Below are 25,595 nucleotides of genomic sequence, written 5' to 3' on the forward strand. Positions count from 1 at the left end.
TCCCAGCAGTCTAACCTGAGCAGAGAGGCCAACAGGCATTCAGGTATCCAGTTCAGGGGGAATCATGCCAAGGACTTGTAAATTTTAAGCAGCCAAGTCTGGGCATGCTGGCCTGTATTTCTAATTTAGACTGCTGGCTTACAAGATCTTCTGAACTCAGACTCTGCAGCTCTGTTGCTGTCACGTCCTTCTCAGCTCTCCCCCTGAGACACCACACTTGGGCTGTGCATGCAAATCCCACAAGCCATTTGTATGTTTTATGGACAGCTGATGAAAGAGCCCTGCAGTTCCCACCTGATGGTGCCAAGAGCAGGGTGCAAATATTAACTGAGATGTTAATTGAGCTCATCAACTCACTGCTGCTCCATTCCCACTGGCAGCATGCAGGATCCCACTTCCATCCCACCAGCCCCGGGTTTCCTGCTGGGTTTTGTGGGATTATGGGTGAGCTGAGAGCCACAAGGCTGATGGGTTTGGGGCTGGCCCTGCCCAGAGCAGCTGTGTTTGCCCCTCCTGCCCACCTGAGGCCGTTCTGCACCACCCGGTTCCTGCAGGTTCTCCAGCACGAGCAGGCGTGGTTGCACTCGAAGATCAGGGGGGGCTCAGCCATGTTGAACTCAGGCAGGAGTCGGCCATCCTGAAGGAGAGAACCACCCCAGACTGGGTTATTTGTCTGCTCCTGGCATCCCCAAAACCACAGGCAGAAATTCCCCCCAGGGTAAAAACAGACTAGAGAACCCCATGATGACGTTGTGCCACAACCTCCCCAAACCCAGTGTCAGAGCTCAGGTTCTGCAGTGGTTTTGCTCTACCCTGACAGCAGCACAGTCACCACTGTCACCCACAGCTGACAAACAGCCAGAGAATTTAGATTTTTGCTGCCTGCTATCACCCTACACAGCATTAAAAAAACCCTCCCAGTGCTGTGCAGAAAACTAGTGTGCATCATCATCATTATTGCCATTTGCTGTGCTGGAAGGAGAAATGGATGCTTAGTGTGCCTCTGGAATAAAGCCTGAACTTGCAGAGTCCAAGGCCAGTACACCCAAGTTCTCTGAATCACACTACATTCCCAAATAACACTCTCAGAAAACCCTACAATTCAATTATTTACCAACAGACAGGATTAAGGAAATGATGGATGTAATTCATCATATTTAACAAATTTGGCTTTTAAGACTTGAGAGGTGTAATCACCTATTAATGTGTTAATAAAATGGCTACAAAGCCAAGAAAGACGCCAACACACCCCCTGGGAGAAACCTGCAGAGATTCACAGAACTTCTGATCTTTGTAGCACCTGCCCAAAGATGAATCTCAAAACCTCCCCGGAGGGTTGAAGCATTTACCCAAAACAAACCTGACTTCTGGCAATGTGGCAGTGAAAACATCTTTACTCTGCCTTCATCCAGAAGAATCACAATAAATAAAAGCAGATAAAAAAATTTATCTTTCTGCTCCCCTCCCTTTGTTTACATCTTACAGCACTTTCCACGTTGCTCTGAAATGGAAGCTGATTTCATGCTTGGATTATTAAATGCTCCCTATCACATGGGTGTAATTAATGGCTCGGTTGGCACGAGAGGAACACAAATAACACAAGAAAAGCTGCCCTGAGCAGGCAGTTTGGATTATCACATGGCTCAGAGCTGAGACTATAACTTCAGGCATTTTAAGCCAAGAAGAAAGGAGTTGGAATTTCAGAAGCAGGGAATGCTTTGGGGTGGAAGGGGCCCCAAAGCTCAGCCCATCCCAACTCCTTCCATGGGAATGGACATCTCCCACTAGAACAGGGTTGCTCCAAGCCCTGTCCAACCTGGCTCTGAGTTGTGCAAGGAAGTGAATTAGGCAGAATTCAGCTGCCAGGCCCTGGTGTGAGCCAGGAGGGGGCTGAAGAGCAGGGATGAAGCAAGGTGTGTTCTCACCTTGTCGTACCAGCAGCGCATGCTGAGCTGGCCACACATGCAGTTACTGGAGGAGCAGTCGTCTATACAGACACAATACTGCAAGAGAAGCAAAGGGTTAATTCTACACCACTCACACCACTGAGACTGCAGCTGGTGACTGGGTCAGGAAACCACATCTCCTCCTCTTGCTGCAGCTCCTCAGCCAGAGGATCCCCAGCTTCACCATTCAGGGGCAGTTCTACTGCACTGTTTATTTCTGTGTGCAACGAGCACCAAAGGACTCTGCCTTGCAAGGAAGGATCTCATTCTGAGCCAGCCTTGCTGCTCAGGAGAGGAGGCTCCTCTGTTGTAAACCCTCCCCTGCTGCACAACAGGGACTGGCCCTGGGAAGGTCACTTCAGCCACCTCGGACTGTGCCCAGCAAGGCCTCACCCTCACCCTGAACCTCCCCATCCCTGCTTTCCCCTCCCAGCCCTTCCAGGGCTGCAGTATCACAGCCAAGACCTCTGCCTGGCTGCTGCAGTCCTTGGGAAGGCAGCATGGAGAAGGTCTACCAACAAATCCCTGACTCTGCAGCCTCAGAAGAGAGGACAAGGATAAATGGGAGCCACATCAGCCAGCACCAGATGGCCAATGCTACAGCTGAACACAGAGCTCAGCTTAAGCCTCAAAAGTGAAGAAAATCAAAATCCCATCTCCTACAACAAGAGCTGGAGGTGAGGCACTCAACCTTAGCTGGAATTGATGGCAATATCAGGGCTCAACATTCCCATGTGGAATGCCAAATCTGTCCTGAGGAGCACTGCAGAGCCCAGAGCAGGACCAAAGCAGGATCCCTCACCTGTAAATGAGTGATGTTCCTGTCAATGTCCATCGGGGAGGTGACACAGTTCTGTGACACGTATTTGTAGTTGCTGGGACAGGGCTCGCTGTCCACGGAATTGACACAGGGGATGGGGATCCGCTCGTAGCCCCGGGCAATGTCTCTGTCATGGAGAAAGAAGTGTCACAGAGGAAAGTCCCCCAGACAAAGGGCCATTCAAATGGCATCCTGGGGCAGAATCACTGAGCACTCAAAGCCATTCAGACTAGAACAGAGCTCATGTTTTCCCATCCTGCCTTACAGATGGTTCTTTGTGCTTGTGAGTATTTCCATTTGGAGGATGAATTTGCAAACCATGGCCTGAATCAGCATGGACTTAGTTCTTCCTAAGCTCACACTGACCTTCACACCAGCTTAAGAAGGCACACAATTCTTTCTTAAACCAGGCCCCCTGCCCTCCCTGTTCAAGAGCTCAATTCCATAACCCACAAGCAAAACCAGCCCTATTCTCACCTGCTCACCACCTTCTCTATCTGGGCAGGCTTCTCAGAAGATGATTCTTTGAGAGTCTTGTTCATCTGTAGGGCCACCCAGACCTGAGAGTTAAGGCTGGAGCACTGGAGCGGGGTCTCACCCTCCTTGTTCTTTAAAGTGACATCCGAGCCACGGGAAAGAAAGAGACTGCAAAACAGCAAGGAAGGATAAGGATTCCCCAGGAGAAACCAGGCAAGGGGAAAACAAGCTGAATCACATCCTCCAGCCAGCCCTTAAGGGACGAGGAAGAATCTGTAGTAGTGAATAATCACCTGAGTTTTCTTTATTAAGCATGGTTCAGTGAATCCTTCTGACAGAAGCTCTGGGGACCCATGAGAGATCTGGGCAAACCATGCCTTGCTTCAGGTACCTTGCTGGTACCAGCCTAACTTCAGACAGGCTTGAAACTCTCTCTGGCAGGGAAAGATATGGGGTGGGAAGAGCAGGCTGGAAAGGGAAGAGCCCCACAGGAAACTGGTGGTGGACTTGGCCCTTGTTTATACTCACCAGCTTTTGGTGAGAACATGATGGCTTTATTCAGAGCAGGGATGAAGCAAAGGAACAAAGGTAACAGGGCACCTTTTTACCATGCTAGTGATGGGGAAAAAAAGCTTTAATCAAGGAAGCCTGACACCTTCCTGCTGGGAAGCCCAGGCTGAGCACAGCCTCTCCGACTCCAAAACATGCCACATTTTCTGAGCAGCTCTGGCAGCAGCTGGCACCTCACACCCCCCACCCCAGGAGAAAAACAAGCCCTCCATCCCAATCCTGGGCTGTGTGTAAAGACCAAAGGCATCTCAGAGGCTCTCCTGAGCCCGGCAGGCAGCAGCCAGGGGGGCAGGGAGGGCTGAGCAGTGCACTTACACCACACACTCGTAGCGGTTCTCCCGCGCCGCGATGTGCAGGGGCGAGTCCCCGTGGATGTTCACGGCGTGCAGGTCACACTTTGCTGCCAGCAGGATCTCAGCTATGTCAACACAGCCAGAAAAAGCAGCCCAGTGCAAACAAATGTTTTCCTCCTGGAGGGAAAGAGAACAGAGAGGAGGCTGTTTAAAACCCCGTGGCTTTGGGGGGTTCCTTCCTCAGCTCTGCACCCGCAGCGTTCAGCGTGTGGCTGCCATCCCCAGCCTGCTCTGGCTGGCTGGGAATACCAGGGTGGACAGGGAAACCTCAGAGCAGCCAAGCAGGGAGCTCTCAGTCCATCCACCTCTGCACACCAAGGACAGGGAGGCTGCACACAAGGCAATCCATCACCTTCTCTACACACACAGACAGCTCGTCAGTCTCCGAGCCACAAACCAATCTAGATCAATCCAGAAGGAGGTGACAGACATGAACAAACATGCTGCAAAAGGCTGGATGCTGAGCTTGCCCAGCCCCAACAGCCAGGAAAGCTACTGTGCTTCCCAGGGCTGCAAAATTAAGGAGAAAAAGAGCACAGCACGAAATTAAGGAGAAAAAGAGCACATAGGGTACGTGAAGGTGCCAAAAAGAGAACCAGGAGCCATGGGGTAAGCAATCAATCTGACTCCAGGCATCTCTTAAATACTGTATGTACTCATCTCTCACTAGCAGCACTGGAAATAGCTGAACACTCATCTTTCTGATGGAGATATTTTAAGGGATGATCCTGTTTTCTGTTACACTGCAATTTGCAGCACACGTCGATCCCTTCCCCATGACAGGCTCTAAAGACATTGATGACAACACTGAAATGATAGTAATGATCACCCAGCTATTCCCCTTTTTTTCTTCTTTTTAAAGCAAAAACAAAGCTGCTGCTGGAGTGTTTGAGCTGTTACCATGTAACTTAAGGTCCTGCCTTGAATAGGGAGCTATTGCCACACTTCAGGGAGAGGGAGACACTTTCCTACCCAGCCCCTGCTTCCCCTTACACTGTCATCTAGAAAAACCCCACACAGAAAACATCCATCCTGTGGCTTGCACTCACATGCTGCAGCTCAGACAGGTCACAGACACCTGGACTGGTGCTCTGCCTTGCACTGCTCCTGCCTAAAAAGCAGCATCATCACAAGCAAAGCATTTCTCCCAAAGCAGGATGTTTCCCAGCACGAGTGACATTTGTCCTGAACCTCATCCAGCAGGACACCCCAGCTGCAGCTCCAGGATAGATGTGTCACACACACAGCTGTTAGGAGCACAGTTTTCTTTCAAGTAAATAGTTGGCTGAGTTGATTTGATGTTCATCATTAATGTGTGATCTTGAAGCTCTTTGGTGACAGACCAAAGAGTCTGTTTTGTTCAGAGTCAGCAAACAGATGTAACAGCCCCAAAAGCCCCCTCACCTTGACTTTTGTTTGTAGGAACAGGATTGGATCCAGACCTGCCTGGGAACTGGGAACCACCTAAGTGTGCTGTGTTTGGCTGGGACAGAGTTAATGTTTCTCCCAGGGGCTGGTGTGGGGCTGTGCTGAACACAGGGGTGGGGACACAGAGATGTCACCTGCTGAGCAGGGCTGACATAGAGCTGGGTCTGTCCTGTGCTGCCTCACTGGGGAGGAGACTCGAGGACATGGAAAGCTGGGAGGACACAGCAGGACAGGTGACCCTGACCAAAGGGACATTCCAGACCATATGACATCAGCTCAGGATATAAAGTGGGGAAAGGAGGAAGGGGGTGTTTGGAGTGATGGTTTTTGTGTTCCCAGGTCACTGTTCCATGGGTGGGGCTCTCCTGGAGCTCCTGAACACCTGCCCAACCATGGGAAGCAAGGAAAGAATTCCCTGTTTTGCTCTGCTTGTGTGTGTGCCTTTGGCTTTTCCATTAAACTGAATCTCAACCCACCAGTCTTTTCCTACCTTTTACCCTTCTGATTCTCTCCCCACTGGTGGGGAGTGAGCAAGGGGCTGTGAGGGGCTTGGTGCCTGGCTGGGGTTAAACCACACAACCACAGAAACACAGAGGGGTTTGGTTTGGTTTGGTTTGGTTTGGTTTGGTTTGGTTTGGTTTGGTTTGGTTTGGTTTGGTTTGGTTTGGTTTGGTTTGGTTTGGTTTGGTTTGGTGGGGACCTCAAAGCTTATCCAGTGCCACCTCCTGCCATGGACAGGGACACCTCCCACTATTCCCAGGTGGCTCCAAACCTTGTCCAACCTGGCCCTGGACACTTCCAGGGATGGGGTGAGACACCACACTTCAACATCCTTAGAGACTCCAAGAAAAGAATGAGAAACATAGTACAAGGAAAACAGAGGAGCAGTGCTGATACAATGACTCTCCTGAAGAAGGCTGGAAAAAGCAGACATTATCTCTTTGTATCTTCTCTATTTCCATGGAAATCCCTGGGAAAGCAGCTGGCACAGCCCCACAGGCAGAGCTGGGGGTCCCACAGAGCCCCCAGGGACTCAAGCACAGAGTGCATCCCACTGGAGCAGGATTTAGGGAGGTGAAGGGCAGTTCCAGCTCTGGACACATCAGAGCTTCGTGCCAGGGATGCCAGAAAAAGCCAGGCTTTGATAGCTGCTGGCAGAGTGCCCAGCCCATCCAGAAACACAAACAGGAGCTCATTCCCCTCAGAAGGCACACAGGGTCCCCCAAACCATACCCAGAGTCACTGGCCTGGGACAAACACAGAGCTGGTCAGTCTGGACTAAGGGGATCTGCCTGGAGCAGTGTGCAGTGGCAGCACAGAGGGATGGGAAGCAGGGAGGCTCAGAGCTGAGGATTGCACACAGCATCCTTACAGAGCAGCTGCAGGGACAGCACAACCCCAGCTGCCAAACTTCTGCCCAGAACTCAGGAAAACCCTCTCACCAGACACTTCTCACTCACACTGAGCGGGACTGAGCCCAAAATCTGTCACCTGGGGCGTGTCTGGGGTTTGAGCAGGGACTGCAGTTTCTGCAGGAGGTCCCAGGGGAGCCTTACGTTGTCACGGATGTTGATGTCCGAGCCCTTGGCCAGCAGCAGCTTCACCAGCTCGATGTGTTTGTACTCCGTGGCCCAGATCATCGGTGTCCAGCCACCATCGTCCTGGCAGGGGACAGCAGGGTGACACACAGCCCTCACACCTACCAGCCCTGCCCTCCCCCTGCCTGCCTGCCCTCAGGTCCCTCAGAGCCCAGCGTGGCTGGGAGCAGCACACCTGAGCCTGCTGCAGTTTGTTGCAGCTCAGCAGGCTGGCACTGCACCTCCAGCTTGTTCAAGCACACCAACTGTCCAAAAGGCACAAGGAGCACCCAGGGTGTGTAAAAGATCTTACAGAAACTCCCTAGAAGCCTGGGGGAGCTGTCCTTGCCCCAGGTTAATGAGCTCTGTCCTTACCCCCACCTAATCACCTCTGTCTCACCCCACAACAATGGATAAACCCCAAGGGCAATAGACAAACCCCACAAACCCCACAGTGACAAGTGCCAGGCTCAGCCCATCCCACACCATTGTCCATGATCCCCCCAGTAGGAAAAACTCAGGGACACCCTGGAGCAGCAGGATCCACAGCAAATTCAAGGAGAAACTGCAAATCAAGGGGAGTCCCCTGAGGTCAGTGAGGGATCACCCTCCCTGGCAGACAGCAGGGGCACAGAATTGTCACCCTGTGGTGATCTGGAGGTGTCCCCCAGCAGCAGGACTGTACTTGAGTGAGCACTCAAGTGCTGAGGGAGTCCCTGCCCTGGGCAAGCAGCTCCTGCCCCGGGGAAGCCTCACCTGGCAGTTGACATCCATCTTCCCATTGGAGAGCAGGTACTGCACCACGTCATAGTGCCCCTTCTTGGCTGCCAGGTGCAGACACGTGGAGCCCTCAGCATCCTGCACACAACCACAGAACAGACCCTCAGCGATGCTCAGGAACAGCAGAGGAGTTCCCAGATGGAGCAGGGAATTCCAAAAGTCTCCAGCCCACTGCCAGGAGGGCAGAGAGCAGGAGCCAGGGCCAGCATTAAGCAGGGCTTGGGAGCTTTACACCAGAGAGGTGCCACCCTGCAGAGAAGGAAAGGGCTTTGCAAGGCCTGGGGAAGGCACCAGCCCCAAACCTTGGCAGTGATGCCCCCCCCCTTCTCCAACAGCCCCTTCCCACTCCCCTCCATGTGCTGGAGAGCCAAAGGGAAGCAAATATCCCTTACACAGAGAAAGTTTGTACTTTACATCAGAAAAATCACTTTCTCTCAAGCTGAAATGCTCCATTCCTCCAGGTTTTTTGCTGGGTTTTGCTAGCCCAAGGCCTTATACCAGCACCTGGCAGCAGGTCCAGGGCTGTGGTGTCTCTCTCCAGAGAGACCAGGTCCCCAGCCTGCCCACAGCTATCTGCACAGACTGGAGATAAAAAACAACCCCCAAGGTTGAAAGGAAAAATGCCTTTGGGAGCTGGGAATGCAGGCCTGGAGGAGATGGACAGGCTGTGAGTCATGATGGAGATGCTCCCACCCTCCCACCAAAGATCTCTCTGGCAGCAGCCTGACTTTTATCAGGCATTTATATCCCAAGAGCTTCGCACAGAGCAATGCCCAGAGAGCAGGAAATCAGGAGGAGGAAATGAAAGACTGAGAAAACCAAATGATTCCTTCCAGCTAAATCCCTGGGAGCAACGCTGGAGGTGAGAGCTTTGGGATGGAGCTGATGTGATGCAGGATGAGGGAGCAACTCTCTGAGCAAGGAGGGGACATCTCAGGTCAGGGATTGCACCAGGAGGGCTCCTTGGGACACAGAAAGTTTCTACACCCCCACATGTGCCTGCTCCAGCTGAATAATTCCACAGCTTTCCCCTTGGATGGGCAAGAACCAAGTGCAGCTCCCCAGCCCCGGGAGAGCAGGCAGATTTTATTGTAAAGGTTTTATCATGTTTTGAGTGGGGCTTTTCCACGCTGGAAACAGAAGCAACAGCTTCACCCTGGGGGCTGGGGAGCCCCCACCCAGCTCCCTGCCCTGCAGTCCCAGGGCTCTGCACACACCTGCCCCAGGGAAGGGCTGGAGCTGCTTCCAAACCAATGCTGCTTCTTCAGAGGCCTGAGCTGCTGCAAGAAACTAATTAACATCATCAGCTAGCCTAGACCTCAGATGTGATCTGAGGCTTCTAATTTGCTTGTGCAAGCTCGGAATTTATCTCCTTCCCTTGACCTTCAGAAACACAAACTTCCCTCTTTTCCACAGGAATGAATCAGGTGAGAGATGTCTGGGCTGCTCCAAGGCACCTGGGACAGTGGCCAGCACAAAGCCACAGGTGCCTGTCCTGTCCTTTGCCCCTCCCAGCTCAGAACCAGCCTCCCAAGGATCCATTTAGGGCCTGGATAGGGCAGCCCCTGATACCTTGTGCAGTGCTCCCAGTTCCCTCCCAAACCCAGCAAGAGCAGCAGGTTGTGACAATTAAGTTTGCATGGGGAGGGTTCCTGTGTTCCAAACAGCATCTGATTTATGGGACTAACAAATGGTCTGTGTATTTTCCAAGATTGCAAAGCATCCAGAGCATGCTAAAGGCAAAGAGACAGCTGCATTTTATTATTTTGGTTTAAATTAAGGGGTAGAGTTTAAAGATGGGGTTTGATTTTGCCACTGCAGCATGAGTGCAAGAATCCACCCATCAGTCCTTTGGAAAGGAAAGCTTCCTCCGTCATTTTTCCTGGCTTGGCAAGCACCTAATTACCAGCCTATTTAAAACATCACCCCAAAACTCTCATTATTAGATCCTACAGAGAAGGGAACTCTGAAATCCAGCTCCACTGCAGTGGATTTGTGACACTAAGACCTATGAAATCAAACCCCCTGACATTTGGTGCCACAAACTAGAGGGACAAGGGGCACCACTTGCCCCTAACAGCTCATGGCCAGCAGAACAATGAGATTATGACACCTCCAGCCTCCACTCCAAGACAAACCAGTCCATTTCTCCTCAGCCTGGGCACTTCCACCCAAAACTTCAAGGAAGAAATGTTGGACAGAGAGTTCCTCAGGAGAAAAAGAGAAGGAATAAACTGCTACCTTGGGATCTACTAGTGCTCCAGCCTTGATCAAGTATTTCACAGTTTCCAGGTGGTTGTTTTCTGCTGCTTCCATCAGCGGGGTCCTCTGGTCCTCAGAGCAGGTGTCAATGTTAGCACCAGCCTGTTGGGAGCCAGGGCAGGGACAAGCACAGTTAGCACAGGAAGGATGTGGCAGTAGAGATGTAATACCTGAAATTTAGCCATATTAAGCAGGGGGAAAAGGAATAAAAAAGAAGAAATAGAATGAGGAAAGAAGGCAGTGCAAGTCCACCTGCTCTGGAAACAGCACACACTGCCAGGCCCCCCTCCTGCCTTCCCAGCCAGGAAGGAACTGTAAGGAAGCCAGCAGCTGGTATTAAAGAACTCCTGTTATTACCAGATTTTGTACTCCTACTTGCTGGATATTGTTTGTGTAACAATTTGGAAAAGTCAGCCTCCTCCTTTTTCCAGCAGCTTTGTTTTCCCTGGTCTATCATTTAGCCTCCAACAACCAGCTCCTCTCAATGTCACAAGCAGTAAGAACAACTTGCTGATGGCAACAGAGGCAGGAGCTGTAAAAAATATCCTGAGGATTGGCTAAATATTCCTGTGGAAGTCAGTGGCACTTCCACAGAGGTCTCTGAGCATCTGTTCAGCTCAGCCCAGAGTGCCTCACACCAGCACCTCACTCCTTCCAAACCATGGCTCTGTCAGGTTATCCTGCCTGCTTCAGGCCTTGGGCTGAGCTCAGGAGCCCAAAACTTAAACCCAAAAGCTCTCAGACACAGAGCTCTTGGCAGGGGTGTGTGTGAGGCTCAGACCTGCTCACAGCAGCTGACTCAGGTTCACCTGGCACCAGGAGCTGTTTTCAGGTGCCTCCCACTGAATTCCTTTGTTTTGACTCTTTTCCCCAGCCAGAGCTATTTAAGCCAGGGCAGAGGAGAAGCATTTCAAGTGGAACAAGCTGGGGCCATTCCCAGCCAAACACTGGGCTGCTGCAGAAGCCAGACCTCAGGGAGAGACAAGATGAAGCACTTTGGAAACAAACCAACCCTACTGATAATAAAATTGTTTGTGATATCTCACAAGTTTTGCTCCTTTTCCTCATTCCACTGTCTTCACAGGCAGTAATTTCAGTCAGAGCAGCTAGGGAGGTTCATTGCTGCCTTCAAACAGTACCTGAAAGCCTCCAACTCCAGGTGCTGAAATGCACCAGCCCAGCAGGAACTTTTCCAAGGGCCAGTCACTGCTGCCTTCTCAACAGCCCTTTAAGGTTTCCCAATCCCACAGTGAAAACACAACACACTTCCAGTCACTCCAGACAAGGTACACAGTACAAAAAGAAAACCTGTAACTTTTTAAATGCTTCTTTTTCTTCTTCACATTGTTTTGGAGCAGGCTCAACAACATCCCTACAGCTTTGACCATCTTCCCTCAGTTAGAATCCAAATCTCAGCCAACAAACCAGACATGCATCTTCCCTTCCCTCCTTTCCACATGTGAGACATTTCTGCTGCAGAGGAAAATCCTGCTGGAGCTCCTCAGGTTTTGACAGAAGGGAAGGCAGGGCCTGGCAGCTTCCAGGCTCCAGAGCCTCACTACCCTCATCATCAAGAGCAACCTGGCTTGGAGATCTCCTGCAGCCTGGCAGCACATCTGGCAGTGCATCAGGCTGTGCTGGCACATCTGGCAGTGCCCAGCTCTGGCTGTGCTTAGGCACAGATCCCCAGCTGCCCCACAGTGCCCTGCAGCAAATCTTCCCCTGCTCCTTGCCTGGAGAACAGGACAATTCCAGCAGGACAATTCCAGCTGTGCCCTCCCATTACTCTGCCCCACTCCTCCCTCAGCAAACCCTGGGACAGAGGAGGTTTTTTACAGAAGGGATTTTCCCCTGCTGATTTCCAAGCAGGGCAGACCAAAGCCCACAGAAAATGGTTTGTGCAGAGGGCTGGGAGTGCAGACAGACCTGAATGAGCATGTGGCAGATGTCCACGTGGCCAGACTCGGCAGCAGCATGGAGAGGGGTTCTCTTACTCTGATGCTCCATTTTAAAATTAGGGTCAATTCCATCCACTGCAAAACAGAGCAGACACTTTCAAGCATAGTTCAGAGACTGAAGTGTAACAGGAGAATCTGTCTCAGCTGAAGGCTGCTAAAGGATGGGTTCCCAGCCCATCCTCAGCCCTGCTCACGTCTCACTGCACATTTCCCCAGAAAGCTCTCAGGGCAGTCCCCTGCACATTCAGTATGCAACAGCCCTCAAACCCAGAGCTCAGAAACACCATGGAATTCAATATCTTTTAAAGGCATTACTCTCTCTCCAAAGGCCTCATCTCAAAAACAACAAACACCACACGAGGATAAAAAAAGTAAAAACACTGCTTGGTTTAAAGCAACCCAGAAATTGGGAACAACTAAGAGCTGGTGCCACCTGGGCTCTGTCTCACCACTATAAACTGGGATTAATATTAGTGATCCTTTTTGCAGCCCTGCAAATACAGAGCTGCAACACGGATGGAATTTGTCCACACAGGCTCCGGATCTGGCCAGAGATTCTCACAGCTGTGCAGAGACTGACAGATGATGCTGACAGCCAGACAAAGATGTCTGGCCATGATAACATGTTGTGTATGATGAGGCTGTAGTTAAATATCAATGAATAACATTTCTGTGCTATTGAAACCAGGAACAATGGAGCAAACACTTGCTAGACAAAAAAAAAAAAAAAAAAAAAAAAAAAGAAGGAACTGATAAAGGGCAAGAACAGAAAGCATCCAAAAATGTACAGCAAAGTATTGGAGTGGAAAGGAAGCATCCTTGTGAAACATTGTGTCCTTCAGAAGGGGAAATTCCTGGGGAATATTGGATGCTAAAAACAAGCTCAGCAGCTCAAAGGCACCTGGTGATAGGCACCTCTGTACCCCAAAACAAATCCCATGGACTGAAGGCTCTTCCTTTTTGCTTTCTTTCTGATGGGTCTTGGTTTTAACTGACTCCATCTATTCCCTCTCTACTGGATGCAAATATGTGCCCCAGGCACGGAGAGGGGATGGGGAAAACCACGTGGAGGTCATTGTGGGGACACAGGCAGCTGGTCTGGATAAGCCACGCTCAGATGCAGACACAAGTGGGGATCAGTGCCCATTTCCCAGAGAGAGGAAGCTTTCCCAATGACACATCACCCACAGCATCTCCCTGCTCCCCAGGGGCACTGGGAGATGACGTGGTGCCCTGCTGGGAAGTGGCCACTGGCACTGCCTGGCAGGAGCTGGGAGTGTTGCCAGACAGGCCCTGGCCAGGGCAGGAGGCACCTACCCAACATCAGCAGCACCTTCTGCAGCTCCCCTTGCCTGGCAGAGAAGTAGAGCTGCTTCGGGTGGAACCGCAGCTTCTTGGGCCTGCAGGGGCAGGAGAGAGGAGGAATTAGTGCCCAGGGAAGAACAGGAATGCCACCCCTCACTGCCACCCCTCACTGCCACCCTGGGCCTGACAAAGTTCTGGGCTCATCCCCCAGTGTGGGCAGGGGAGTTCTGCCCCTCTGCCCCCGTGCTCAGGTGAAACCACACCTGCAGAGCTGCCTCCAAATCTGGGACCCCCAGCACAAGGAGGACCTGGAGCTCTGGAGTGAATCCAGAGGAGGTCCCTGAGATGCTCCAAGGGCTGGAGCCCCTCTGCTCCAGAGCCAGGCTGGGAGAGCTGGAGGTGCTCATCCAGAGGAAAGAAGGCTCCAGGGAGAGCTCAGAGCCCCTTGCAGGGCATAAAGGAGCTCCAGAAGAGCTGGAGAGGACCTGGGGACAAGGGATGGAGGGACAGGACACAGGGAATGGTTTCAAACTGATAGACAGGATATTTAGGATTAAACATATGAAAGAAATCCCTCCCTGTGAGGGAGGTGAGGCCCTGGCACAGGGTGCCCAGAGCAGCTGGGGCTGCCCCTGGATCCCTGGCAGTGCCCAAGGCCAGGCTGGATGGGGCTGGGAGCAGCCTGGGACAGTGGGAGGTGTCCCTGCCAGGGCAGGGGGTGGAACTGGATGAGCTTTAAGGTCAATTCCAACCCAAACCATTCCATGATTCTCTGATACAGAAAAACAAGTCTCCAGAAGGAGGTTTTAAAACTTCCAGCTCCAGCCCCAGGCAGCTCCAATGAGGGCTGGATCTGTTCAGTGCTGCTCAGCAACAGACTCTGGTCTCACTACTGTGAACAGGAGCTCCCAGAAGTTACAGCTGCAGCTGGAGAGCCAGTGAAAAACTAAATCCTCCAGAGAAATCAATAAGACATTTAGAGCTGTTATAGTTCTCCCAAATCTGTTGGGGATGACTAAGGAGTGAAGTGAACAAAAAAAGCTATGAGTTGGACCAAAATCCAGAAAAGCTAAATCTCCTTTTCTCTAGGCTAAGCAACTTTGCTGGGAACTGGAGTGACCCAATGGTCTTTTTCTTACTTTTCAGAGTCCAGGGCAATCAGGGCACTTTCCAGAGTTTCTTTCACTGGTCCCTGGGTCAAGCTAGTAGTAGGCTTTGGAAAAACTGAAGACCCAGGGATGTCAAACCCTTCAGCAGCCGAACTTTCTGGCTTGTCTTCCTCTGACAACCTCGTCCCAGTGCCACTGAAGAGGAAAAATGAGAGACAGCCAAAGCACAACCATTAAAAATACACAACCATGTTTCTCTTATGCCAAAAAAGAAAAGCAAATGAATTTTAAATACAGATAAGTGTAACTGAAATCGAAACCCAAACCAATAAATTTTACAGCTTTTTCGGTAAGAACTTGCCCCAGAAAGGAACTGCACTGCCCTCTGACTACATCTTGATGTACTCTATGCTACAGGAGACCCAGGCACGTGGGCAAGTCTTAAAGCCACTTAAACAAGGCTAGATGGAATGGGAGGTCACAGCAGAGTCCAACACAGGGCTGGTTTGATTTGTGTTTTCCTCCTCTCATGGGTGTGAGTCAGGAGCTGCAGATGGGAATGGCTGTCACTGAGCAAACCTGACAGTATCAACTAACTCCACCATTATTCCATTCCTAACAATAAGAGGAAGGAATGGTTCAACTCCTGAACCCCCCAACCTCCAGAGCCTCTGCCTCAGCTCTGGGGCAGCGAGTGACCCAAAACACCCCTGCAGATTCCCACAGCTGAGGCAGCCCCCAGCTCATCAGAAGGAGCCCAACCATTCAAACCAAAGCCTGGCCTGGCAGGAGCTTTGAGATCCCCCCATGCCCCCGTGCTCACCTCCCCGTGGTGGTGTCGGCCCTGCCCTCCACAGCTGCAGGTTTCTGCTGCTCGTAGCTCAGGGACACCGTGGAGGTGGTGTCAGCCTTGGCTATTGTCACCTCCTTGGCCTTGGAGGCCTCCTCCCCGCAGTGAGGGCAGTAGCTGGTGTCGTTCACCTGCGAGGCACAGCTCTTGTGGAAGCGGTGGGAGATGCTGCTCTCAGGCTGACACTCCATGAAAGTGCCCTTAAAAAACCACAGAGAAGGAATTCAGCCCCTGCTGGGCCCGTGCCTCGCCCCTGCACACGCTCCATGCCACTCCTCTCACCACCTCTCTCGGCCCTGCTGCGTCCAGTACAGTAAAGAAGCACTGCCACTTCTTTAGAAGAGAACAAAACCAAGGTCAAGGGGGAAAAACTCACTTGGTTAAGGACTGCAAAGCAAGATTTTGAACTGTGTTTGGGAAACAGAACAAAGAAGTCCCAATTTCCAGCTCTTCCCTCTAACGCTTGAAGTTCTCGCTTGTGTCTCTAGAAGTGCCAGTGCACTGTAAGGACGCCCCCAAAACTGGAAAAGAAACCTTCAGACCTGTGCTGAGCCAGCATTAAAACTACCTGAAACACAGCTGTAACAAACCATGAACTGGCATGAATCTGTCACTGACCCCACTGTAACCCAAATGATGTGACTCTTCTGCCTGGACCAGCCTAATTAACCCAAACAAGCTCACTGCTCAGGCAACAAACTGGGCAATTCCTCTGAAAATTGCTTTCCCTTTCTAGCAAAGTCCCTGCAACTGCTGTGCAGGAGCCCAGAACTCCCTGCCTGTGGTGTCAGTGCTGCCTGAAGCCCTGCTGTGCTCTGGGTTGGTGATGATGGCACAGACAAACACTCCAGGTTCACCTCTGTGCACCAGCACACAGCACTGAGAGATGGAAGAGAGTGCAAGGAAAGGCCAGCCAAACCCCCTCTTCTCCTGAATCCAGTCCTCCCAAGCAATCTAATTAACTGTATTTCAGCTTTGCAAATGCCTTGAAGGGTTTTGAGGGTTTTATCTCCTAAATGATCTTTGACTCAGCAAGAAAACCCAGGATGGCTCCACTTCCTACAATAATGCTTGAGACAACTGCAGCATCTTTCCTTGAGTCATCTTGAAGAACACCAGCATCACACAATTAAGCCTCATCACCACTCCATGAGGCCTCAGTTGGTGCCCTTCAGCTTTATCCACAGGGAAAGCAGGACACTGGCCACTAAAGGACTGCACCAAGTCCCTTAAGAGCCTCGGTGGCACAGGTGGAAGAAGCAGCAGGAGATCACAGGAAGGAACCTTAAATCTCATCTGGTTCCACCCCCCTGCCATGGGCAGGGGCATCTCCCACTGTCCCAGGCTGCTCTAAGCCCTGTCCAACCTGGCCTTGGGCACTGCCAAGGATCCAGGGGCAGCCAGAGCTGCTCTGGGCACCCTGTGCCAGGGTCACCCACCCTCACAGGGGAGAATTCCTTCCTAATATTTAATCTTCTTAATATCTAACCTAATTGAGATCTCCAACACTGCCCTGGTCCAGTGCCATCACTCAGGCTCCCCATCCTGAGGGAACACAGAGGTGGGGGCACAGCTTCACTTACAAACCAAGCTAAGACATTTTTTTGGATGCAATTGATCTGTACACAGAGAAAAACAAGAAACCCTTGTTCCAAAGTAATTCCAAAGACAAGACTTCCAGCATGTGAAATCCCTTTGGTAACACCCCTTGGGGCTCTCCAGGAAGATCAAGGCGACGATTTCAGCTGCCCTCACACACATTCCTATTGAAAACACCTCCTGACGTGCTGTGGAACGAGGTGGGGCTGATGCCAGGAAGTCAGGACACCCCTTTAGGGACCATCTCCACCTTCAGCTTCCAGCTGTTGCAACAGGTACCCCCTTCCCTAGATTGAGAGCACGAACTTACTGCAGTGCAAAAGTATCCACAGCCAGGGCAACACTGGTGTTTCACCATCCTCCCTCTATGGTCCTCACACAGCACCAAAAGCTGGACTTTGTTAGACGGGCGCATCAGTTCATACTTAACCACACTGTTTGTGCATCGGCCCAGCTGGAACAGGAGAAATTAAAGGAAATGAAATTACTGCAGACCACACCACTCCCTGTGCTTGTGCAGAGGAAGATTTTGCACACTGCCTCGAGGAGCCCTGGCTTTTTCACAGGAATTCAGCTGTGTGCCAGAGAGCATTAGCAGTGCAGCAGGAAGCTATGAAAGCTGCTCTCAGGAAGGAATGCATCATTTACTAACTAACATGCATGTGCACCCCGAGTCATTTGTTTCTTGCAACAACAACAACAACAAAATCGTAACTGGAAATAGGCAACAGCCAAGCAACAGAAGGGGCAGTCCCAGGGGCCTGACTCACACAACACACACTCTCCTCTTGCCAGGAAGAGCGGGTGTCAGTGACCAAGAGAAGGAGACCATACGCACTAAATCTTGTTACTGCTCAAAACTCCCAGGCACAGGAAGATAGAGGGGAAAATAATTGCTCCTCACTGCCAGTGAAGTTATCGTCTGTACTGGTTCCAGCACTGGCCCCTGCCCAGACCACAGGGATGAAGAGCCAGGCTTTCATGAGAGCTCAGCTAAAGTCATGTTTGGAGCAGGTTTTCCAAAGGATTTCACCAATTTACAGCTCTGGGCTTAAAAATCAGAGGATCACAGAATCATGGAATGGTTTGGGTTGAAAGGGACCTTAAAGCTCATCCACTTCCACCCCTGCCCTGGCAGGGACACCTCCCACTGTCCCAGGCTGCTGCCAGCCCTGTCCAGCCTGGCCTTGGGCACTGCCAGGGATCCAGGGGCAGCCCCAGCTGCTCTGGGCACCCTGTGCCAGGGCCTGCCCTCCCTGACAATTCCTTCCCAATCTTCACCTGTCCTCCTTCAGCCTGAAGCCATCCCCCTTTTCCTATCACTCCATGCCTTCTCACACCCCACCTTGTCCTGTTACTGGCAGCAGGTTCCAGAACTGGGGTTCCCTGCTCCCAGCCAGTGTTCCTTGCTCTGCTGCACCAGGAGGGAGCAGCACCTCCTACAGCCACCACTGTCCCAGACCAGCTGTCACCTGCCAGCAAGACAGGACACTCTTAGTGTCTGTTTCAAGCTCCCCTTGATAATAATCTTGCTTTTCCCAAACACCTGGCAAAGGAGGTTTATAAACAAGGAATATCAAGGTGAAAGGCTGCTCCAAGGAAGGGTCCCTTGGAGGGAAGGAGAAGAATTTATTGTGCTCATGACAGAGTCAGTCAGGGACTCAGTGCCACAGACTGTCCCTCTGCTCCAGCCAAGGTCTTACTGCTTTTTCTCAACAAAACTAAGCTTTCTCTCTGATTTTTCTAAATTCCACTCCTGCAGACGCAAATTTTTCCCTGTGGGAAAAGAGAATGGATTTTAACCTGGGCTCATCATTCACCCCAGCATCTCTAGTTCAGCTTTCCCAAATTCCAGCTGCGAAGACTTCCTGTGGCTGGGACACCTTGGCCAGACTGATCCCTGTCCCCACCCCGAGCCCAGGGGCTGCAGGGTGGCACAAGGGGACCATGGATCTTTTCCTGAGGAGGAATTTTACTGAGCTGAGGAAATTCCATTGACTTGTGGAGAGCTGCATTACCCATGTGAGGAAGACCCTGAGCTGTTATACCACACTCTATTATTTGTTAGAAACTCTAGAACAAGTTCAACATGATTAATTGCTATTTTCCAACCATTAGAGAGTGCAGCAGGGTGCTCATAACTATTTATAACACTCTCCAAGGACCTGACAGTCTGGAGAAGCAACTATTCACACATATAACATCTCTGAGTCACTTTTCCCACTATCAAAAAGATTCTAACATAAAGCATGGCCTTTGCTATTCCTCCCTGTGATTTATCCAGGGACAAAACTGTCAACTCACCACAGCCAGGAGCAGGAATTTTTTCACACACCTTGTGTTTGTTTAGAAACCTTGGGGTTCCCCTCTCTCTGATGAGTCTCCCAGGACATTTTCTCTTTAATGAATCAATTTTGCCATTGTTTGGAAATTCCTCTCTCTGCAGGTACCAGCACATACTAACAGAAGCAGAGCTGGTCTACAAACCTGATTATCCCTTTGTCCCTCCATCCACCCTTCTCCTGGGATCCTAGAGGAGAACTAGGGATATTCTCACTCCTTGTGCTACCACTGGTGAGTGTGAGAGTGCTGCAGGGAGGCTGAAGCTGAAAAGAAACCCAGTAAAAGGAGAATCCATCAAGAGCATTCCTGTCCTGCAGTTCCCACTTTCCAGATTTTGGAATGGAGTCACTTCTGCCACTTCCTTTCACACTTCTGGAAGCAGCAGAGCCCAAGCAGCCTGGCTGTGACCCAAAGGCATCGAGTGCAATCCCTGTCAGACCTGAGGCTGTACAGCTGCCAGGACATGGAAGCTTTGGGAGAGAAAGAGAGGAGGAGAGAGAAAGGCTGGGGCAGCAGAGGCCATGCCAAGCTCCTGAACTCAACACCTGGCCACAGAAAGGTTTGCAGCAGTTCCTTCACAGTCAGGGGAAAGCAGCTCCAATCCCTGAGTGAGTTTTCTCCCTCTGCTGCAGGTTCCTGTACCTGAGCCCATCTGGCCTGAAATGTGAATGTTACATCAACCATATCCAGGCACACAGGCCAGGACGAGCCCGAGAGGCCCCCAGAGCCTCTCCCAGGGCAGCCACAGAGCTGCTCCCTCCCCAGTGGCCTCACCCAGTGCTGGGACAGGCACAGAGTGCTGGGGCCCTTGGCTGGGGGGGGACACGGGCCCTGCCACTCCTGACACCAGTGGGTCCCAGCCTAGCTGGCCCAGAGCCCCTGAGTGACCCCAGACGTGCTCCTGGCACAGCTTGTCACTCTCTCTGGCCTTGGCCTCAGCAGGAAAGGCTGTGGGGAGCTGAAGGACAGGCTCCTACCTCGTTGTCCACGCTCTCTGTGGCCATGCACTGGTTGTTGGCTAACGTGGTGATCTCTCTGCTTTTGGGGGTTTCCATTCGACAGCTACACAGGGGCACTTCCTGCAGACCATCCACTTCCATGGCTTCAGGGCCATTGGAGAGACCTGGGGCACAGAAAACCAGTGAATGAACCCCAGCTCTCTGCCAGGAGAAAGGATTCAGTCCATCAACACCAGCCATGCCCTGTGACATCTTCCCATTCCATGTCCTGAAATGCTCTCCAGGCTTTAGCAGCACCCTGTAAAAGAGACCCTTTAACACCAGCTGGAGTTTGCAAAAGCCTCCTGCACTTTTCCAAGTCCAGCCACACTCAGCTGACTGTGCTGAAATCAAGAGTGATAAGTTAAGATCAGTTTATTTTGAGAAAACCTCAAAAGGGCCAAGCAATGAGGTGCAGGTTTTTATCAGCCTCTCTCCCCTCCCCACAACACTGGGCTCTGGCACCAGGAAATTTGCAGGAAACTACCCAGAGCTGGAAATTTGAATAGGCACTGGAGTGATAAATAGAGATGATCAGGAAAGCACAAACTCCTATTTGCAAAGGCTTATTACACAGATGGGAAAACAAAATTCCTGGGACTGTTTGGTGTCAGCCAACCACAAATTATTTATTTTGGAAAGAGAACAAACCAGGGAAAAGAAAGCAGCAAGATGCTCCAATGTTCTTGCCTTTTCCTCATCTCACAGATGCTGAACATTTATAAACCTGTGCAAAGGTGGGTGAGGGCTTCTGAGAGGGGTCACCGTGGGAATATTCCTGTGGTTCCTCTGGAGAGAAATCAATCACTGGGCTACCCAGGATTGCCAAACACTGGCCTAGTGACGAGGGAGTTGATCCAGTCCTACCCTCCTCTTCCAGACCTGCACCAACCATCTCTGCAATGTCTGCAGCACAAAATCCTCTAGGCTTGGGGCTGGTTTACCCTGAAGCTTTCATCCCAAGCTTTCCCTGCCCACTGCTATGGGATTGACTCACACTGAGAAGGAATCCTTCTGCTATTTTTCAAGTTTTTGAATGGGAGTGGAGAGCTCTCTTGCTGTGAGGCATGCAGATTTAACTTCATCCCTGGGGGAGATTCCTGCTCAGCTGCCCTGGCAGCGGCAGCCTTCCCCCAGAGCACCCTGCCCGTGGCTCTGACCCTGCCCCGAGCACGAGCCCCTTTCATCCCATCAGGAATTCCTTGAGCCAACAAGCTGCAAGCTCAAGCCTAGCAAAGGGATATTTCATGACATACAAGGCCAGGGAAAGTCCTTGCTGTTTTCATGTAAAATCCTGTCAAGATCTTAAAGGTTTAAGAGTTTTCTCTGGGAGCACAAATCACAAAGCTCATCCCTCGCCTTCCGAGCTGTCACTTCCCTAATCTGTTTGACATCCAGAGGCTCTGGTGAAAGCATTCCTCATCCCTCCTGACCCTCCCTTGGTGGGGAAGGCTCCCACCCTCTCTTTGAAGTGCCTCTATCAAAGGAGCCAGACAAGCTTTGAGGGAGCAGTGGGGACAGACAGGCAGATCCAGCCAGGGGATGCTGGATCTGAGAGAGTTCAGCACTGGGAGCAGCAGCTGGGGCTCAGCACCCAGGGCCCAGCACCATTCCCTCCCCTTCCCAGGGCTGAACCAGCCATTCCTGAGGGAATCCAGTGGCAGCAGTTCTGGGGGGATGCTGAATCAGCATATTTCAGGGAATGGAGGGGATCTGCTGAGGGCTGGGGCAGTACCTTGGACCCTTGGGGAGAGCATTCCTGAGCTAACGTGCCTCACTGGAACTGGGATCCCATCTACAGCCTCATTGCATCCCAGCACCCTCCCTATCCTCACCCACATCCCCAGCCTCACCCCCATTCCAAACCCATCCCTATTTCTATCCCAGCTCCATCCCTACTCTCATCCCCATCCCAGCCCCATCCCTATCCTCATCCTTACCCCCAGCCCAGCCCCATTCCCATCTCATTCTCATCCCAGCTGCATTCCTATCTCAGTCCCATCCCTGCCCTCATCCTCATCCCCAACCCAGCCCCATATCCATCCTCATCCCCAACCCAGCCCCATATCCATCCTTATCCCCAACCCAGCCCCATATCCATCCTCATCCCCAACCCAGCCCCATATCCATCCTTATCCCCAACCCAGCCCCATATCCATCCTTATCCCCAACCCAGCCCCATATCCATCCTTATCCCTACCCTAATCCTCATCCCCGACCCAGTCCCATATCCATCCTCATCCATCCCCATCCCTATCCCAACACTCATTCCCACTCCAGCCCTATCCTCCCCCTCATCTCGATCCCTAATCCCATCCCAATCCCTAATCCCGATCCCATCCCGATCCCACCCCATTCCCGTTGCTCTGCGCGCTCTGTGGCCGCCAGGGGGCAGCCGGGGCCCCGCACGGCGCCACCCGCCGAACAAAGGGACCCCAAACCCGACTCGAAATCCAAACCCGACCCCAAATCCAAACCCGACCCCAAACCTGACCCCCAAGCACAGTTCCAACCCCAAACCTGGTCCCACATTCAAATTCAAACCAGACCCCAAACCTAAACCCAGACACAAAACCAGCCCTGACCCCAACCCCCGCTCCAATCCCAACCCCAAACCCAACCTTGACCCCAAACCCATCCCCATCTCCAACCCCAACCCCAGCCCAGCCCAGCCCAGCCCCAGCACTCACCCCCCACCGGCGAGGAGAGGATCCCCTTCACCCGGAGGTCCAGGGAATCCAGGGACACCTCCATGTACTCCATGCTGTTCTCCTGGCTGGGGCCCTCCCTGCTGCCCAGCGAGGCTTTATAGGCTTCAGCACCTGCATGGGAACAGGGCATTCACACAGACCCCCAGGAGGAGCCACCCCATGGCTGGGAGGCCGTGCCCGAGCCCGGGCTGTGCAGGATCCCTGTGGCACGAGGGCAGAGCACGGGGAATGTGCCACCACCATATCTGGGCATGGCAGTGTGAGCAGAGCACTGCTCTGCTGACACTGAGCTGCCACCTGCACCCAAGCAGGGAACAAGAAAAAGGAATAAAAGAGACGAGTTCAGCCTCTGCAAGGACACAAGGAAGGGATAACCCAGGGCTGGAGCACCCTCCTGCCCCCAGCCTGCTGCACAGGGCTCAGGGACACACTGGCCAGGCAGAGCCAACTGCACCTCAGGAGGATGAGACAGGTGACATCCAGCTGAGTGGGAGGGGAAACACAAGAAAGTCAAGTTCTGCCTCCAAGTGAGCAGAGCTGCTGCTGGGGAGAGGCTGTGGGAGAGGAAACTGAGTGTCTCTGCACCCCCTTGGCTTCACTCTCTCTCCTGCTTCGCTTCTGCCAGTCCAGCTTGGCCAAGAGAGTTTGGTTACCCTTCCACATCAGCTCCCACCTTTACTGAAGGGGCAAAAAACCAGTGTGAAATGCAGAAATGGATATTTGCTGTGACAGGGATCAAGGGGTCCCTATGGCATCCTGGGAGGAAGAGGAGGGAGTCAGGCGAGTGACAGAGCCCAGGCATGAAGCAGGGGTGGAAAATGGTCAATTCACTCAGAAGCACCAAAAAGCAGCTGATACAAAAATGACCATTTTGCCCTGAATTAACAAACCCAGAAGAATAAAAACAAACCCTTTGGTGGCAGTGGATGCATGACACCTCAGCAATGAGGCTGAAGGCACAGCTGCACTCTCCACCTTATCTCTCCCATGTTGTTACCTTTCCCAAAGAACAAGCATCAATCACATCCTGCCTCTCCTCACCTCTCCCCTCTCAACAGAGCTCACTGAAACCTTCTCTGGTGCTCAGTGACTCAGGACAAACAAGAGGGACCTTGAAGAACACCCACACTTGGGATGGGCCCGAGGCAGCTCCTTCCTTGTGGCTCTTCCACATGGAGCAAAGCCAAGCTGCACATTCCATTCAGCTGCACAAGCACCCACACAAAAGCAATTGACCACCACTCCAGGGTGGTTCTTTCTTTCCTTCTGCATCCAAACATGCTCCCTGGAGCTCATGGGACAGGAGTCCACATGGACACATGGCACACAATCCCAGGCTGCTCTGGGTGGGAAGAGACCTTAAAGCCCATCCTATTCCAAACTCTGCCATGGGCAGGGACAGCTCCCACTGTCCCAGGCTGCTCCAAGCCCTGCCCAGCCTGGCCTTGGGCACTGCCAGGGATCCAAGGGCAGCCACAGCTGCTCTGGGCACCCTGTGCCAAGGCCTCAGCAGACTCAGAAGGAACAATCTCTCCTGTATAGGTAACATCAATTTCCTGTCTTTCAGTGTGAAGCCATTCCCCCTTTGTCCTGCCACTGTCTCCCCATATAAAATTCTTTTTCCTCCTTTTTGTAAGCCCCACGAGGCCTTTTTTTGGATACTCCAAAATAAAGGGATTGGTGAACAAAATAAAACTCCTCCAGCACTCCAAGGACAAAGCCAAGAGTTCTGCTGCGACAGTGACACCAGCAGCTTCTGCCAGTGAGGGACAATTCACAGCCTGGCTCATCACACAGCCCAACCTTGGGAAGGAAGAGTGAGTCCAGGCCTCAGGTCCTTCCCCTGCACCTGGAAGGCTCCCTGGGTGGAATTTAGGAACAAACCCCCACTCATTACCTAGCACACCTCCTTGTTTCTTTTTATTCCTCCGCCTCCTCTTGCGGGTGGGTTTCAGCCATGGACTGTCTGTCTTCCCTTTCCTCTTCAGCAGCTTCTTCTTGACACTGGACTCGGAGCTCTGAGGAAGCAGAGAGGCCACGAGCACGTCAGGCATGGTGGCACCAGGGTCCCTTTGTGGAAGAGCCCTCACCCAGCTCGAGCTGTGTGAGAGGACCAGGGCTCTGAAAGCAAGGGCTGCTAAGATGCCTTTATAGCACTGAAAAGGAAACCCAGGCACACGTGTGGGTGGATTTCCTGTCAGTTCAGCAGGGCAGGCTGCACTTTCTCTTCCATGGAGGCCCTCACACCACGCTCAGGAGCAGCACTGCAGGTGGGCAGGCACGTGCACACTTCCAGCTTCTCCCAAAAAATAATTGTAGAATCACAGAATATCCTGAGCGGTAAGGGAGCCACAAAGAGCACCGAGTCCAGCTCCTGGTCCTGCACAAACACCTCACCCTGTGCCTCACAGGGTGACCCAATGCTTCTTGAGCTCTGGCAGTTGGGTTTTCAAACTAAAATATTTCATGTTTCTTCACAAAAAAAACCGACTTTGCACTTGAAGGGCCA

The 25,595-nt window shown here is 52.0% G+C and overlaps 1 protein-coding gene across 18 annotated transcripts in view; it reads right to left on the reverse strand.

Annotated features, from left to right (window-relative positions):
• LOC103819172 (histone-lysine N-methyltransferase EHMT1) overlaps positions 1 to 25,595 on the reverse strand; it is a 118,661-nt gene that overhangs the window by 11,639 nt on the left and 81,427 nt on the right. For 16 of the 18 annotated variants that reach the window (XM_030230018.2, XM_030230022.2, XM_030230028.2 and 13 more), the window contains 16 exons: positions 24,984 to 25,104; positions 23,066 to 23,197; positions 20,355 to 20,500; positions 17,345 to 17,488; positions 15,409 to 15,635; positions 14,616 to 14,780; positions 13,489 to 13,571; positions 12,140 to 12,246; positions 10,193 to 10,315; positions 7,928 to 8,029; positions 7,151 to 7,255; positions 4,129 to 4,283; positions 3,244 to 3,411; positions 2,749 to 2,893; positions 1,926 to 2,003; positions 522 to 637 (listed from right to left, as the gene is read on the reverse strand). In XM_030230018.2, coding sequence (XP_030085878.2) covers positions 522 to 637; positions 1,926 to 2,003; positions 2,749 to 2,893; positions 3,244 to 3,411; positions 4,129 to 4,283; positions 7,151 to 7,255; positions 7,928 to 8,029; positions 10,193 to 10,315; positions 12,140 to 12,246; positions 13,489 to 13,571; positions 14,616 to 14,780; positions 15,409 to 15,635; positions 17,345 to 17,488; positions 20,355 to 20,500; positions 23,066 to 23,197; positions 24,984 to 25,104 — 2,117 coding nt within the window. The remainder of the gene's footprint in view (positions 1 to 521; positions 638 to 1,925; positions 2,004 to 2,748; positions 2,894 to 3,243; positions 3,412 to 4,128; positions 4,284 to 7,150; positions 7,256 to 7,927; positions 8,030 to 10,192; positions 10,316 to 12,139; positions 12,247 to 13,488; positions 13,572 to 14,615; positions 14,781 to 15,408; positions 15,636 to 17,344; positions 17,489 to 20,354; positions 20,501 to 23,065; positions 23,198 to 24,983; positions 25,105 to 25,595) is intronic. The other 2 variants (XM_050980832.1, XM_050980827.1) reach the window with 1 other exon arrangement.

The sequence above is a fragment of the Serinus canaria genome, chromosome 17 (assembly GCF_022539315.1).
Source record: "Serinus canaria isolate serCan28SL12 chromosome 17, serCan2020, whole genome shotgun sequence".
Taxonomy (NCBI): Eukaryota; Metazoa; Chordata; class Aves; order Passeriformes; family Fringillidae; genus Serinus; species Serinus canaria.